The sequence below is a fragment of the Panthera pardus genome, unplaced genomic scaffold (assembly GCF_024362965.1).
Source record: "Panthera pardus isolate Hobbes unplaced genomic scaffold, ASM2436296v1 HiC_scaffold_10, whole genome shotgun sequence".
In the NCBI taxonomy this organism is placed as follows: domain Eukaryota; kingdom Metazoa; phylum Chordata; class Mammalia; order Carnivora; family Felidae; genus Panthera; species Panthera pardus.
The window spans coordinates 13,662,273-13,679,159 of NW_026526655.1; the positions used below are offsets into that span (position 1 = coordinate 13,662,273).

General features: G+C 43.0%; 1 protein-coding gene across 10 annotated transcripts in view; it reads left to right on the forward strand.

Annotated features, from left to right (window-relative positions):
* The window catches only part of DOCK10 (dedicator of cytokinesis 10), a 266,202-nt gene that overhangs the window by 183,406 nt on the left and 65,909 nt on the right, over positions 1-16,887 (forward strand). For all 10 annotated transcript variants that reach the window (XM_053904308.1, XM_053904300.1, XM_053904301.1 and 7 more), the window contains exons 17-25: positions 2,033-2,220; positions 2,723-2,788; positions 4,975-5,067; positions 9,162-9,285; positions 9,478-9,599; positions 9,975-10,061; positions 13,251-13,343; positions 14,018-14,136; positions 16,432-16,501. In XM_053904308.1, coding sequence (XP_053760283.1) covers positions 2,033-2,220; positions 2,723-2,788; positions 4,975-5,067; positions 9,162-9,285; positions 9,478-9,599; positions 9,975-10,061; positions 13,251-13,343; positions 14,018-14,136; positions 16,432-16,501 — 962 coding nt within the window. The remainder of the gene's footprint in view (positions 1-2,032; positions 2,221-2,722; positions 2,789-4,974; positions 5,068-9,161; positions 9,286-9,477; positions 9,600-9,974; positions 10,062-13,250; positions 13,344-14,017; positions 14,137-16,431; positions 16,502-16,887) is intronic.

Here is a 16,887-nt window from a genome sequence, read left to right on the forward strand (position 1 = left end):
TCTGAATAGTTAGTGGTCTTTTGGTTGGTTGGCTGGTGGGTTGGTGGGTTGGTGGGTTGGTTGGATAGTTGGTTAATTATAATAGTTTGGGAGTTTTTTTTCTCAAAGTTTGGGATAAATGGAATTCGTTATTCTACAGAAATTCGGGGCTTCTTCTTTTTCCATTAAGACAAACTGTAAGTATGATAGGAGAGGAATTATATTCAGTGTAACCTAATATTTATCTGGTTTAACACCATGCATCCAGCAAGGTATTAAATTATGTCATTTAATCCTCAAAACCCTGGAGGGCTGCAAATGAGGAATGGCAGGTTCAGATAGATGGATAAAGCAATAACCCATAATGGGAGAATTTATATTCTATTCAGTTCCTCTGACTCAAAATACAGGGCTGGCCCCCCAACACTGTGCTGCCAGAGGGGTCCTCTGAACACCGTGGGTAGCCACCCAAGTGACCATGTGGTGATTAGAACTGGAATATTTTTAGACTCTGTTATTACCCAGAGAGCATGTATCTTCCTCAGAATATGGTCAAAAGTCCCATTTATGTCAGTGAAAATCTGAATTTTAGAAGGAGCTTTTATTAGACTTATAAATAAGAGTCTCAGAATTTATTTCTCAAGGCATGAGACTGGTTTGTGTAGTTTTGTTACTTCTGATTATGCCTTCTAGTGACTTTCTCAATGATGCAAAGAATGAATAAAGGCATCCTAAAATGAACTACAAACAGAGAGAGGATTATTACTGCAGGATATTGAATTCCCATTAACACTATGAGGTTTTTCATTCTTATAATTTTTCCACAAATCATTTTAATATTGAAATAAAATAAGCATTCTAAACTAAGCCATGGCTGCAGATCACTTTTATATTGATTGGTGTGGAAAAGCAGAGAATAAACTAAGCCATTGCCTCTGCCTGATTTGTGGGATGTGTCTTTTATTACCTGTAGAAGAGTAAAATAACAAAAGAGAAAGCTAAAATAATCTGTTTGAAATGACTATAGGACATTAGAGAAACTTGAACATATAATAAAAATACCATAATTGGTTTTTGGGGAAAAAAATGTAATCTGATTCCCAAGCATATTTAGCTAACCATTTTGCTTTCTTGAACACAGGAAAATTCCAGATGAGGTAAGGAAAGGTAGAAGGCCTTCCTGTCTTCCAGTAACCACAACATCAGCCTCCAAACTATTTAGTGACATAAGTTTTGATTTATAAAATTTAAATTGTTCTTTTTTTGTATTTTCCTTAGGCTGTTCCTACAAGGCTAGATTTTTAAAGATTGTAAAAACTGGAGAGAAAAATAGAATAGTTGTATCAAATAATGCAGAGGGGCTTCAGGCTTGTGTTGTGAAATCACTCCATAGAGAAAACTTACTATCAATCCATTAAGTACTACCCATGATAGACCCATTGGACAAAGTTTTGTTTGGTCATATATCAATATGTGTATTATTTTTATGTTACAGTAAATGCCGGTGGGTTAATCTTTATAATCGCAGGTTAACGTGCTTGGAGAATCATTAACTAAAATTTACTTTCTATGTGAAGCCTAGTGCACAAAGAAAATAGTTATAAATCCATCCAAAAGATTTACCAATATTTTGAGACATCAGTTTGAATATTAAATAGCTTATCTGTCACCTTTACCTCCTACAAATTTTTCATGCTAGCATAACTTAACATAAACTCCTTTACTTGGGGCTCTTGGGTGGCTCAGTTGGTTAAGCGTCTGACTCTTGGTTTAGGTTCAGGTCACGGTCTCACAGTTCATGGGTTCAAGCCCCACGTCAGGCTCCATACTGACAGTGTGGAGCCTGCTTGGGATTCTGTCTCTCTCCCTCTCTATCCCTCCCCTGCCCTCTGTCTCTTGCTTAAAATAAATAAATAAACTTTAAAAAATAAAATAAAAATTCCTTTACAAATGGAGTTTCTATTTCAACTGGATTCATTTTAAAATATGTTAAGTATTGTTCACTTTAAACAATCAAGTTAAATGACAAACTCTTATTTTCTGATTTTTAAAGACTGTGTAACATCGTCCTTTATCCCTGTCAAGCCTTTCGATGTGACGGCTCAACCAGAACCCACGGTGGAGGTGGAAGAATTTGTTTACGACTCAACAAAGTATTGTCGTCCTTACAGAGTATACAAAAATCAAATTTACATTTACCCCAAGCACCTCAAGTACGATAGCCAGAAATGTTTCAACAAGGTACAATATACTTCCAAGATGTTATGCTCTCTCTGCACCCTATTGAGACCATATTAAGAGGGTTTTTTGAAAGTTCAAGTACAAATTATCATAGGTCAATATTTTGGAATAAAATCCATTTGCAGAAAATGCTTCATAAGGGACAGTGATGAGTTTCACCTTAAAGGTGCTTAAGGACGCACCGTATTATAACATATTAATAATCCTTTCTAAAATCAGCCCTAAATTATTTTGTTCTAGACTTCTTTTATTTTCAGTTTCTTAAGATACTCCGAAAATAGCACACCTGCCTCCTTTTGATATGAGTTTTTTCTTCCTTTTAAATAATATCTCCAAATCCTTCTGCTATTTCTGAACACTGTGGATAATGTCACAAGAAAGTGTCGGGTATTATACATTTTTCAGATTTAATTAGAAGCTACTTATTTTAGACGTTTGGATTGTTTTTTGGTGTTATTTAACAGGAAATTACAATTTCCATTTTCCCTCTCTGTAATTTTAGGCTCGAAACATAACCGTGTGTGTTGAATTCAAAAACTCTGACGAAGAAGGTGCCAAGCCCGTGAAGGTGAGCCAAGTCTTCACGGGGACCCAGCATCCAGGGGGAGGGCAGGTGCCCAGGTTCTTTTTGCCACCAAGGAGCTTTTTATCTGAATGTGATTGAAAGAGCAGCAATTTGGGGCACCTGGGTGGCTCACTCGGTTAAGCGTCTGGCTTTGGCTCAGGTCGTGATCTCAAGGTTCATTGGTTTGAGCCCTGCGTCCAGCTCTGCGTTGGTATTGCAGAGCCTGCTTGGGATTCTGTCTCTCTCCCTCTCTCTCTCTCTCTCTCTCTGTCCATTCCCAACTTGGGCGTGTGCTCTCTCTCTCTCTCTCTCTCTTCTCAAAATAAATAAATAACCTTTAAAGAAAAGAAAAAAGAAAGAGGAGCAATTCAATACATCTGTTTTAGATTTCCTAAAATGCGCCTGATCTAATAGCCATCATTAACTGCATCTACTGGAAAGGCCGGACTTGTAGCCTTGCTTAGCTTCTCACCATATGGGAAAAAGGAAACCATTCTAGTGTGACTAAATGCAAAGATTCCCCTTTATTTTTTTTTTTATTTTTATTTTTTAACATTTATTTATTTTTGAGACAGAGCATGAACAGGGGAGGGTCAGAGAGAGGGAGACACAGAATCTGAAACAGGCTCCGGGCTCTGAGCTGTCAGCACAGAGCCCGACGCGGGGCTAGAACTCACGGACCGCGAGATCATGACCTGAGCTGAAGTCGGCCGCTTAACCGACTGAGCCACCCAGGTGCCCCGCAAAGATTCCCCTTTAGAAGACTGCCCTCTTCAGAGATTAGCCCGCCTCTCAATTCCACATCCTTGACTTCAAATGCCACATCCCAGCGGGCCCTCATGCGGCCTGTGTGGCAGGGCTGCTTTGTACGAGCTTGATGGCTGGTGCAGCGGGCCCGTGGGATGCCCACATCCAGGGAAGGAAAGTGTGGCCCAGCGACCGAGGAGCTGGGAAATGGCTCTGGAAAGTCGGTCCCTGCAGTTGATCGCATGATTTAATAAGATCCATCAGACCACGCGGTTTATACAAACTGCATACTGTGACTGGATGTCATTTTTCAAAGTTCACATTTGATGTAGACTGTTTTTCTGTAAGGGACTAAAAACAACAAAGAGTAACCCATAAAAAGAGAGGATAATTCTTTTCAGTGGGCCTGTGGCCAGATCTTCCCAGTTTCTAGGAGTCAGAGGAATGAAATAGTGAGGGACAAAGTGAATTCCTAACTCACCCCTGCAATTATCTGAGATAATCTCTTACAGCACTCTGTCAGGTACCAATCATGTTCTCAGTACCGAGGAGGTTTGCAGCATTATTCAGAAGAAGAAGAATCAATGTAGCGGAGAAAGAGTTCTTTAAAATAGTCTTGAGCCACCATCGGTATCTGTAGGTTCCAAGTTCCGCAGTAACATTAGTGAGCATCAGGAGAGACAAACTAAGCAAAATGGAATTTTCAAGCAAGCAAAGGCAACGGCCAGATGGCAAGCACAGCAGGCCTACTAGTGCAGTGTTGAAGGGGAAAATTCTAGCAATGGCAGGTGTGTGGGTCTCCTGTTGCATTGTGTTCTAAAGGATCACGCGGAGATCGGCAGGCTGCAGAAGAGGGACCCTGATCGTTGGGCGAAGGGAGCTTTTAAGCTAGCTGCCTAGGAAGTGCCATAGGACATCCCCTGGCTGGGAGAGAATAGTAATGCAATATGGTGGAGACTGGAACCAGCCCTATCCTTCCACCTCAGAATTCTTGGTTGCGAGCTGGCATGTCAGGGACTGGGGTCCAGCCAGACCTACGGTCACCGGGGACTCACTACCTTGGACTCTAAACGAGAGCTGGGTACCGTGGGCCCCTTCCAAAAGCCATCCTGCAGGAATCAGAATGGAACAAATTAGCTCTTATCTCCCGGGTAATCAAAAGTTAGGTACTGCACTGATTCAGGTATTCAGCATTGATGCAGTGGCTGCATGATGAATTAAAGCCTTCACATTTTCTTCAGCAGCACCCTGGTATCATAAATACAAGGCAGCAGGTGAAAGAAGTTCAAGGTTAATTAGATGTCAGCTAAGCCTGGCAAGGTGTCACAAAATTCGTCTTTGTTCCAGGATTGGTAACTGAAGGGTTGCGACATTTGTGTGTGTGTGTGCTCGGGGTTAATTTCAGACACTCATAATTATTCACCTCATAACTTTTTAAACAGTGTATTTATGGAAAACCTGGAGGGCCTCTCTTCACCTCAGCTGCCCACACAGCAGTTCTGCACCATTCCCAGAATCCGGATTTCTCTGACGAGGTAAGGCCCAGGCCTCCACAGCCCCCAGCAGCTCCTCACAGGATGGGTGAGTGGGTCAGGAAACTCACGAAGATAAACACTCTCTGGACCACATCTCAGACTGAGAGCCTGCCTTGAGGGTGGTTTGCTTCACTGAGATTTAGAAACTGTATTCACTGACAGTCGTTCAGGGAGTTATGTTGCAAATTCAGACATGTCCGCGTAGGATTGCCCTTCGAAAATGCGATATTTTTATGGCATCGTTCTTTTTGAGAATATTTTTTTCTTTTATCTCACTGGTCAGTGTAATCAAGATTGTGTCCGATAGCTTTACCAATCAATAGCTGCATTTCGGGTCATAATGGAAAGAACGTAGGAACAGACAGGAGTGTGAGCCGACACTCGCTGCTGACCTATGTGAACCCAAGTGATCTTGGATCCCCTCGGCTCTAAATGTAGCATAGAGCAAGACCTGCCCTGGCCAACTCCTAAGCCTCTCTCTCTTATTATGTGCCAGGCCTCATGCCATACTCCATATTTGCATCGTCCCAATCCCCACAGCGTCCTCCAGAGAACCAGAGCGGGTAGGGGGAGATCGATGTGTACAGATGGGTAGATTTATTATACGGGATTGACTCACGTTGTTCTGGAGATGAGAGGTCTCGTGATGTTCTGTCTGCAAGGCTGAGACCTTGCAGAGCCAGCGGTAGTGTCCGAAGGCCTGAGAGCCAGAGAGCCTCTGATGTGATCCCAGTCCAAGTCTGATGGCCTGAGACAAAGGGCACCAAGGGCAGAGAAAATCAGTGTTCTAGTTCAAGCAGTCAGGCAGAGAGGGAATTCATCCTTCTTCTGCCATTGTGTTCTATTTGGCCTTCATCAGATTGGATGATGAAAACCCGCACTGGGGAGGGCCATCTGCTTTGCAGTCCTCCATTCAAATGCTCCACTCTTCCAGAAACACCCTCACTCACAGGCACACCCAGACATGATGTCCCAACAGCTGTCTGGGCATTCTGCATCCCAGTCAAGTTGACATAAAATTAACCTTCACACCTTCCTACTTTGTGGATAAGGACCCTGGGGCTCAGAGAAGTAACTTGGCCAAGGGCACACCACTAATAAGTGATAATCAGAGTTCAAACCAGGGCATGTGACTCTGGGGCCTGAAGCTTCGCCACTCTGCTCTAAGACATGTAAAAGCACTAAGTGAGGGGTATCTGGGTGGCTCAGTTGCTTAAGCATCCGACTCTGGATTTTGACTCAGGTCATGACCTCACAGTTTGTGGAATTGAGCCCCACGCTGGGCTCTGGGCTGACAGCGCAGAGCCTGCTTGAGATTCTCTCTCTCTCCCTCTTTCACTGCTCCTTCTCCACGGGTGGTCTCTCTCTCTCAAAATAAATCAATAAACTTTAAAAAATAGATAAAACTAATCAGGCCAGTGATAAATTACTACACACAGGTCAGCTTGTGTTATAAAGAGACTCAGATAAACAAACTTTGATTAAATTTAATTTCTGACTGCAAAGCAAAGGTGTAATGCAACCTGCTGATTCAGTGTCTGGGTTTAAAAATATCACATCTTTTTACGAGTTTCCTATTGCTGCTATATAGTAAATCACCACATTTAGTGGCATAGAATAACCCATGTTCCAGTTCTGGAGGTTGTAACCCTGAAATGGGTCCCACGGGGCTGAAATCAAGGTGTCAGCAGGCCTGCAATCCTTCTGCAGGTTTTAGGGATGACTCCTTGACTCACCTTTCCCAACTTCTAGAAGTTTCTGCAGGCCTTGGCTGGTGACTCTCCGGCAGATGTTTCGTCACTCTGACTTCTTCTTCCCTTCTCATATCTCTGACTCCAACTTCCCTCCAATAAGGACTTTGTGATTACATTGGGCCCCCGTGGTACTCCAACCCAACCTTTCCATCTTAAAATCCTTAATTTCATCCCTTTCGAAAATCCCGTTTAGTGTGTCTACAGATTCTGGATATCAGAGCAGGGAGGACATATTTGGGGGGAGCTGCTATTCTCCCTTCCACACCTTAGTCCACATCAGTCATTTTTAAACTAATTAAGGAACCTCAGTGAGACCACAGACCTCCCTTCACCTTATCTCCTTCCTCCACATCCATTTAATGCACTTAAACATTTTTCCCTATAGATTCAAGACAGAAGTGAAAAAAATTTAAGGTAAAGGGCTATTACCACATTACAGAATATTTATTTTATTGGCTGACCCCTTGGAAAAATCCATCTGAAAGATGCATTCTCTGTAGACATATAAGATTTTTTTTAAGGATGTTCTCACCGTTAACACTGGCTTTTAATCTCTCTTGCTCTCATGTGCTTCCCGGAATTCTTGTAAAAGCCATGAACTTTTCCACAGGAGAACACGTATATAATGAACAGCCTGGTGAACTGTGCAGTGCCGACTCAAACCTAAAGTTGCATTAATTGCAAAAATTGATAGAAATTCTTTCAAGGCATTGTTCTCAGTATAACGTAAATATTTGCAGTATTTGAGTGAAGGATGTTTACATTAATAGTTAATTGGAATTCTTGAGAACCTACTACGTTCCCATATGCCATTTATGTTGTCTTAAAAAAAAAAAAAAGAAAGAAAATTTCTTCCTGGCATGTAACTAATTATTGTATGCTCTTCAACGTACATTGGCTTTTGTTACCAGGTTAGCATAGGGGCATATAAAGAATGTGTAAGCTTGTAAACCATTCTAATTCTGACGCTCTCAAATTTTACCATTCATCAGAATCACCTGGAAGGCCGGTTACAACACAGATCACTGTAACCCACCCCAGATATTTGGATTCCATGTGTCTGAACCGGGGCCCGAGAAGTTGCATGATACTTGTTAGAACAGGTTTCTAGATGATGTTGATGCTGCTGTTTGAGGGATACCATTTTCAAAATCAGTGTAGTAAATCCTTTCCTGAACAATGTGAAAACATATTAGCCACATAGGTAGATGCACAGAGAGTGTAATAAATGAGCTGGCAGATAATTTGCATGGCTTTCTATCACCCTATTGCTTGACTATTCTGGAAACTACCTAGTTGCTGATACTGAGTTGAATGTAACTTAACATGCGTGAGATCCTGGGATTCCAGCCTTAAGTAGTTATCAAAACACATGATTTCTCGTCCAGACGATCTTATTGCTCATTAGACCATACTCCTCGTGAGTCAAACCCCTGTAACATCTCTCGACTGGGTGCCTACATGTGCATCGTCCTACTTCACAAGGCTTTGGGAGAAATTAAATGACAATGTATGTGGCAGAGATTTGGAAACTGAAAGGCACTATAAAATATAGAGGGTGTCAAAACATTTCCTTTTAAGAACATGGGGTATTCTCCTAAGTACTTTTTTTAATATATATCAACTTTATGTTTTATATTTATTCAGAAGTATTCTTTATGTAGCTACAGAATGACATCTTCACAAAACAGCTCATTACTTAGTCACCGTGATAACACATTTCGTAAGTGTTTTTTTCGTTAGGTTCAAAAAGGGATAGATTCTGTGCTTAAGTTACGTCACTTCCTACTGCCACATTTCTCAGCAGCGTACCTATGAATCGCCTGGGGATCTTATTAAAATGCAGATTCTGATTCCACGTGTCTGGGGTAGTGTCCGAGACTGTGCATTTCTAATGAGCCCCCAAGTGATGCTCATTGGTCCAGGCACACAATCTGCGAGGCAAGGGCTCAGGTCACCCAGTGTATGTGCCTTGCTGATAGGTCCTCAATCTGTGCCTTTTGTGTGTGTGTGTGTGTGTGTGTGTGTGTGTGTGTGTGTGTGTGTGTGCGTTTAATCCATTCTCTACTGGCTAAATTATCCAACGAGAAATACTACGCCTTCCAAATTATCATCATCACCACAGTAAAGAAGTAAAAATATCAGCCTCTTAACACATGACTGCTAGCAGGATAGATATTCATTAAGAGTCAAATCAATGTTTCTACTACGAAGTAGGAAACACGGACCTCAGTTTCAGTAAAAGAATTTTTAAAAGGTCAAGGTGCCTATGCTGTGTCTTTCCCTGACCCTAGGCAAATGAGTTTAATCTCAGTCCAGCTATGATCTCTTTCGTTGCAGGTGAAAATCGAGCTCCCAACACAGCTCCATGAGAAACACCATATTTTGTTTTCTTTTTATCACGTCACTTGTGACATAAATGCCAAGGCTAACGCCAAGAAAAAAGAGACGCTGGAAACATCAGGTACTGACGGGCAGCATTCCGAGACAGCTTCACATGGGGTCTGTGGGACTTGCATTGGGGAGTATTTTAAAGCTACGATTTATTAAAATTTTCAGTGAAGTTTTGTATTCATAAGTGACACACACTTTGTTTTTGGTCCTCACCACGGAGGTTTGTACTCAGAAGTTTTCTCTTTGTTCTTCCTCTGCACAGTTGGGTATGCTTGGCTTCCGCTGATGAGACATGATCAGATCGCTTCTCAAGAGTACAATATCCCAATAGCAACAAGCCTGCCTCCTAATTATTTAAGCGTTCAAGATTCTGCGAGTGGGAAGGTATTGAGTGATGTATAATGTAAGGGAAAAAAGAAATACATGAGCTACATGGCACGAGGTTATCTTCTGTCTGCTGTTTAATTTAACCCAAAGGCCACGGTGTACGTATCCATCGTAGTGATGAGTCACGTACCCCACAATATCTCAAGCGTCTTGCTTAGTTTCTGGCCAGGAGAAATAATCTATTAGAATGACTCGCTGATCTCGGTGTCACTCCCCAATATGGCCAACTATATTCGCATCTTTTCTTTCCCATCCCTAGAGTCATGGAAGATGATGTCATGGGTCAGGACAGCCAATTAACATAAGCTAAATAACCTGTTTAGTTTCTTTTCTCAAATTGCCGCAGCGACAGTAACGCGCCCTTTTTTACAGCATGGCGGGAGTGACATTAAGTGGGTCGACGGTGGAAAGCCGCTCTTCAGAGTGTCAACATTTGTGGTGTCCACAGTGAATACTCAGGTGAGCGTGTTGTCCTTAAATGTCAGCATCAGCCCCAACACGTGCGATCAGCGGGGGGCTCCTGTATTCATGGAAGGGGACTCCCCATGTCACATGCTGTCAGGGAGCAGGTGACTGAAAACTGCCAAGGCAGAATGTCTGCAGCATAATTTTATGCCTCTCCGAGGAGAGAGAGAATGTCCCAACCCTCCAGAACCAGGGGCTAGAGTATCGGAGGTGTCTTTGTCAGGTTGATGCCCACCCCCCTCCTTGAAATATGGTTTGCTTCCACAGACAACACCCCCGTGTTAAAAATGGCGAAGGTCCAAATGAAAGAATTTGGATCTTTACCTCAAAACTAAGTCTGACTCCCAGGGCCTATCCAGTGCTCCGAATGCCAAGGCATCCGCTCCAAATGCAGAATTGCGTCTCAGGGCCTCCTCGGCCAAATTCAGCCTCAGTGACCCTGCACAGGCCACCCCAGCCTTGCAGTCAGTATTTTTGTCATCAGGAGAATGGTGACGATAAAATCTACCTTAGGTTTGGGGAAGGATCGAAACGAGAAACCACGTGTGAAAATATCTCAGAACTTCAACATGCTCTCCAATGGTAATTACAGCCATTGCGACATTACCACAGGCTCGCCCCTTCCGTTGCCTGGCTGCTTATTTTACTACACTATATGGACTTTTATGATGACGAATTATAAATTACAAAGCAGATTCTTACAAGTATATAGACGACGGATTTCTCCGTGAGTTGCTAATTACTTGGTTGCTAAGAAAAATGAAACAATCCGGGGATTACACACATAATGGACCAGAATTTCCCTCGGTGACCTCTGGTTCCTCAAGCCAGATTTAGCCCTCTTGCCCAGTCCTCTACCCAAACTCTTGAAACCCGTTTGCTCTCTGATGCCGTTCCCACCGGGCAAGTCCCACACAATGGTCCTTCCCCACCCAATCGTGCCTTTCTGTACCTCAGAATACCAATGTCTCTTTCGCACACTTCCGGCTGCTTTCCTCCCAGCAGCCCAGGTGTCTGTCTGACTCACCACCACTCACCTTTCTCTTACCGCCCCTTCCACCGGCCATGTACGCGTTGCCCTGTGGGGGATACATTCATCTTTCCTCAAGCACAGGACTTACCTCAGGGATCAACCGCCCAGGCCCTGTCTTGCACCGTGTCTCCCACCTGCCTAGCGTCCCGTTTGACGCTCAGCCCTCCTCGCCAGGAAGGCAGTCTCTCCTTCCCTTCCTCCCCTCCCCACATGGGCCTGGTCAGCGCTTACCCATCCTTCAGACCCAGCCTCAAAGGTCACTTTCTCCAAGAAGCCCCTCCCATTCCCAGACCCCTCAGACAGGCCCCGCCATCTTGTCATACCCCCATGTGGCACCCTGCTTTCCTGTGAAGCACTTACCTAACTGTGACCAAGTAGCCATGTGTTGAAATCGTGGTATGGTGCCAGTCTCCCTGGCGTGATGGAAGGGACTGGGTTTTCCTGGCCCTCCACTCCGTCCTCCGCGCCTGCCAAGGGCCTGGCACAGAGTCAGCTTGCAGTAAGGGGTTGTCCAATAGATGAATAAATGAAGTGAAACTGAAAGTATCACACACACGCACAGGCACACACACACGCATGCACACCAGAGGGAACCTGAGGGAAACCGAAGTCACAGATGCGCTTCTAGAGTCGACAAATTCCAGAGAAACATCCAGAATGTGTATCTTCACTAAAATCCTGTGTCTCGCTTTCTGACTGTATAACTCTGACCCCAGCTCAGAACTCCGAGAATCTCCAAGCTGCCGCCTTCTTCAGGAAATAGCAGGAAAGGATGTATTAGTTTGCTCTGGCTGCGGTAACAAAACACCACAGACTGGGCGGCCTAAACCACAGAAATTTATGTTCTCACAGTTCTGGAGGCAGGAAGTCCAGTATCAAGGTGTCAGCAGGGTTTGTTTCTTCTGAGGCCTCTCTGCTTGGTGCACAGGTGGTCACCTTCTTGCTGGGTCCCCTCGTGGTCTTTCCCTCTGTGCCAACACACATCTGGTGTCTGTCCCTGGGTCCAAATCTCCTCTTTTATAGAGACATCAATCATACTGGATTAGGTCCACCCTAACTGCCTCATTTTAAAATTTATAATTGTCTCTCTAAAGAGCTTAACTTTAAATATGGTTACATCCTGGGGCGCCTGGGTGGCTCAGTCGGTTAAGCATCTGACTTCAGCTCAGGTCACGATCTCACAGTTTGTGAGTTCAAGCCCCGCATCGGGCTCTGTGCTAACAGTTCGGAGCCTAGAGCCTGCTTCAGATTCTGTGTCTCCCTCTCTCTCTGTCCCTCCCCAGCTCACGTTCTGTCTCTCTCTGTCTCAGAAATAAAAATTAAAAACAATTTAAATATAGCTACATTCTGAGTTAGTGGAAGTTAGGACTTCAATGTATGGATTGTGGGAGAACATAATTCACCCCATAACAAAGGGTCCGAGTCATTTTTATCTCATCAGGTTAGTGTGAACTTCCTCATTTTTTATTAGCTCAGACATTTTAAGCCTGCAAGTGTCCCTCTGCATCTTAAGAGTACATCCTCTCTTGTGTGTTAAGAAATATGTAAGAAAACTATCTAGAAGTCTGTGGAAAAACCAGGAAGATGCAAGAAGGCAATTGAAAAAAGGGGCACCTGGGTGGCTCAGTCGGTTAAGCATCCGACTTCAGCTCAGGTCACGATCTCGCGGTCCGCGAGTTCGAGCCCCACGTCGGGCTCTGGGCTGATGGCTCAGAGCCTGGAGCTTGCTTCCGATTCTGTGTCTCCCTCTCTCTCTGCCCCTCCCCTGTTCATGCTGTGTCTCTCTCTGTCTCGAAAATAAATAAACGTTAAAAAAAAAATTAAAAAAATAAATAAATTAATTAATTAAATTAAATTAAATGATGAGGGGAACAGAGCCAAGGAAAGTGCTTCTCCAGTCACTGTCATGTGGCTGAGAAGGAAAACATACCTATGAGGAAGAAATAAGAGAGAAAGCAGGCTTGGTGGTCCAGGCAGAGCCTTCAGTGTGCCAGAATGTCTAGCGGAAATGAAAGCGTTCATTCTCAGTCCTTGATAAAGTACCTGCTCATTGATGCGTCGGTTCTACAGAAACACTCGCACCGCCCATCGCCATGATTGTTACGCCATTTATGCGACACCAGAAATAAACGCTTTCTTTCCTGTTTCAGGATCCCCACGTGAACGCGTTTTTCCGACAGTGCCAAAAAAGGGAGAAAGATATGTCTCAGTCGCCTACCTCGAATTTCATCCGCTCTTGTAAGGTAACAGTGACCTGCAAACAGTTTCAGTGTCTCCAAGGTAGAAACGGGGGAAAGGGGTCTTTAGGGTTCCAGCAAGTAGCAAACTAAGAGGTTACTGCCCTTGAAGATTTTTAGATGCCTTATCAGTTTCAGAGAGTAAATGGTTATGTCTCAGTGCCTAGTTTTTGTGTGTTGCTTAAAAAATTAGCAGAGGGGCTCCTGGGTGGCTCAGTCGGTTAAGCGTCTGACTTCAGCTCAGGTCACGATCTCACGGTCCGTGAGTTCGAGCCCCGCGTCGGGCTCTGGGCTGATGGCCCAGAGCCTGGAGCCTGCTTCCGATTCTGTGTCTCCCTCTCTCTCTCTGCCCCTCCCCCGTTCATGCTCTGTCTCTCTCTGTCTCAAAAATAAATAAACGTTAAAAAAAAAATTAAAAAAAAAAAAAACTAGCAGAGATCAGGGTTTTTTCCCAAAAGAAAAACGGTTGAAAATCAGAATCAGTTGATTTTAAATTACGTAATTATATAAAGTGCCCTCGCAACATCACCCCCATGCCTGTGTGCCTTGCCAAATGCAATGAAGAATAAAGCCAAAGGAAGGTGAGCTACAGCGTTCATATTTGAGTTCTAAAAAACATCAGCAGAATGTGCCTTAAAATTCATCGGTGCCTTTTTTTTTTTCCTACCAATTTACTACAGAACTTACTGAATGTGGAAAAGATTCACACAATCATGAGTTTTCTGCCTATAATCTTGAATCAGCTGTTCAAGGTGCTGGTACAGAACGAAGAAGACGAAATAAGTACAGCCGTGACCAGGTATGTATCACACGGTCTCGGGAGAAGAGATCTCACAGTCCGTGGTTGCACCAAACTGGTTGCAAGAGAATGACCACTACTCGCGTGTGCCTGCGTTTCGTTTGAACACAGATCTCAAATCTTAAGTATTTATCACTCTTGACTTCTTGCTTTCAAGTCATTTGTTAGTATCATTTGGATAAAGTTTTAGACCTCTTTTTTTTTTTACTCTTTCTTCTGTTTTATCATTAAGCTTTTTATTTAGAGATAATTAGAGATTTGCATTCAGTCCTAAGAAATAATGGAGAGAGACCCCATGTTCCCTTTACCCAGTTTACCAATGGCAACATCTTGCAAAACTGTAACACAGTATCACCACCAGGATATTGACATTGATGGAATGAGGATACAGAACAATTTCCATCACCCGGGGAATCCCTCATGTTGCCTTTTTATAGCCGCAGTTACTTCCATCACATCACACCCCCACCCCTATCCTTGGTAACTACTAATCTGTTAAAATTTTAGATAGATAGATAGATAGATAGATAGATAGATAGATAGATAGATACTACTAATCTGTTAAAATTTTAGATAGATAGATAGATAGATAGATAGATATAGATAGATAGATAGATATGAAGAAGAGCTGGGGATTTTCCCAGTTTTTCGTAGATTCTAGGTGAACACAAGATTTTATTTTTCAGATTAATACCCAATGCAATTGCTGGATCATATGATAATTGCATGTGTAGCTTTTAAGAAAACCGGAGTAGCTGTACCATTTTGCATTCACCCTAGACTTTTTTTTTAAATTTTTCTTAAATTGTACTCACTTTAAATTTGTCTATGCTACATTCTTCCAACATTACTAACCTGTCTAATGACTCTGACAATCATAATTTCCTCTCTATAAAGATACCGTTTTAAGTTAGTTAAAGGATCATATATTTCTAATGTTCAGTGTTTTAAAAATATTAGTCACAGAATTCTAGGAAGAAAAATTGCTGTTAACATTGAAATGTGTCCATAACTTTCCTAACTCATAAGCATATTATTAACCTCTTCCAGAATGAGGGTCTTTAGCCCCATTTTTATTTTTTAATTTACATATTTAAATGCAAGTTAATTAATATACAGTGTCATATTGGTTTCAGGAGTAGAACCAGGTGACTCATCACTTACATATGACACCCAGTGCTCATCCCAACAAGTGCCCTCCTTAATGCCCATCCCCCATTTAACCCATCCCCCCACCCCGCTCCCCTCCAGCAACCCTGTTTGTTCTCTGTATTTTAGAGTCCCTTATGGTTTGCCTCCCTCTCTCCCTCTCATTTTTATTTTTTTTAATTTTTCTTTTTACATTTTATTTATTTTTGATAGAGAGAGACAGAGCACAAGTGGGGGAGGGGCAGAGAGAGAGGGAGACACAGAATCCCAAGCAGGCTTCAGGCTTCGAGCCGTCAGCACAGAGCCCGACGCGGGGCTCGAACTCACAAACCGCGAGATCATGACCTGAGCTGAAGTCAGACACTCAACTGACTAAGCCACCCAGGCGTCCCTCTTCATTTTCATTTTCAAAGTAGAGCCCTGAAGCTCTGAAAAATTAATGCCTAATCGTTCCATGAGAGCCAGTTCTGGACCCAGGTTAGAAGTTCCCAACTGTACCTTCAGTTGAGGCTCTTTCCAGTATGAATATATGGGTCTTTGTTGACAAGACTCCTCAATATTTCGGCGGATAGATCTGTTGAAAATCTGAGACATTCTAAAACATCAGTCACAGCCATGGAGCAACTGGAGGTATGCATGTGAAAACAACCAGCCCACACCACTGCTGCTATCAGAAACTCAGCAGCTAAGGAGGGAAATAAAAAACAAAACCCTGAATCTTAACCTCATTGCTTTCCGCAAAAACGTGTGTAGCATCTCTGTGTTGAAAGGAAAGGTCCTCTTAAATGGACTATGATAATCAATTGGAAGTTAAACGTCTTGAGTTTTAATCAGGTACTAAAACTGATCCCTTTTCCAAGAAGGCAGTGTCTTCAAACGGGCAAGCCATAGAAGTCTCCAGTGGGACATTGCAGCCGTAAGATATTACTTCTATCTTAGTGTTTCGAGATTTCAGGGTTGGAAATAGTTAATAGGTAATAGGGATATTAAATATCCCGTATTGGGGGATGAGAGGAGGTATCTGAAATTGGTCCATGCGTTCAGTCAGTATCTATTAAATACCCAGTTTATGGAACATACCAGTGACAAGCCAAGTGGTATTTTCCCGCCTTCTCCAGAAAGGCCACTGAAGTTTTGTTTTTCCAGGGTTCTGACCGACATCGTGGCCAAGTGCCATGAGGAACAGCTGGACCACTCCATCCAGTCGTACATTAAGGTATGAAATCGACACTTGAACACTGGGCATATCCCCTTGTGCTGTGTGGTTTGTCTCATTTCCTGTCTGCAACAAGTGGGAAGTTTCTCCCTTTAGCTGGATGGGGCTTCCCCTCGGTAATCTCAAGCATTCCCCTTAGCTACTTAGAACCCCATCTCTTCGCATTGATAACCCAGACGTGCTCTTTAACTATATAAATAACATGTACATGTGCAAATGAAGATTTATACGGGGAGGAAGAGCAAAGAAAGAGAAGAGGAAATGAAAAAGTATTGCCCTTTTGAAGTCAACATTACAAATAAATGCAATTCCTGTGTATAGTTAAGGAATATTTTTTCCTGTTGGCTTGTTGAATGCTCTGTGTTTCTTCTGTAATGTTTTCTTAG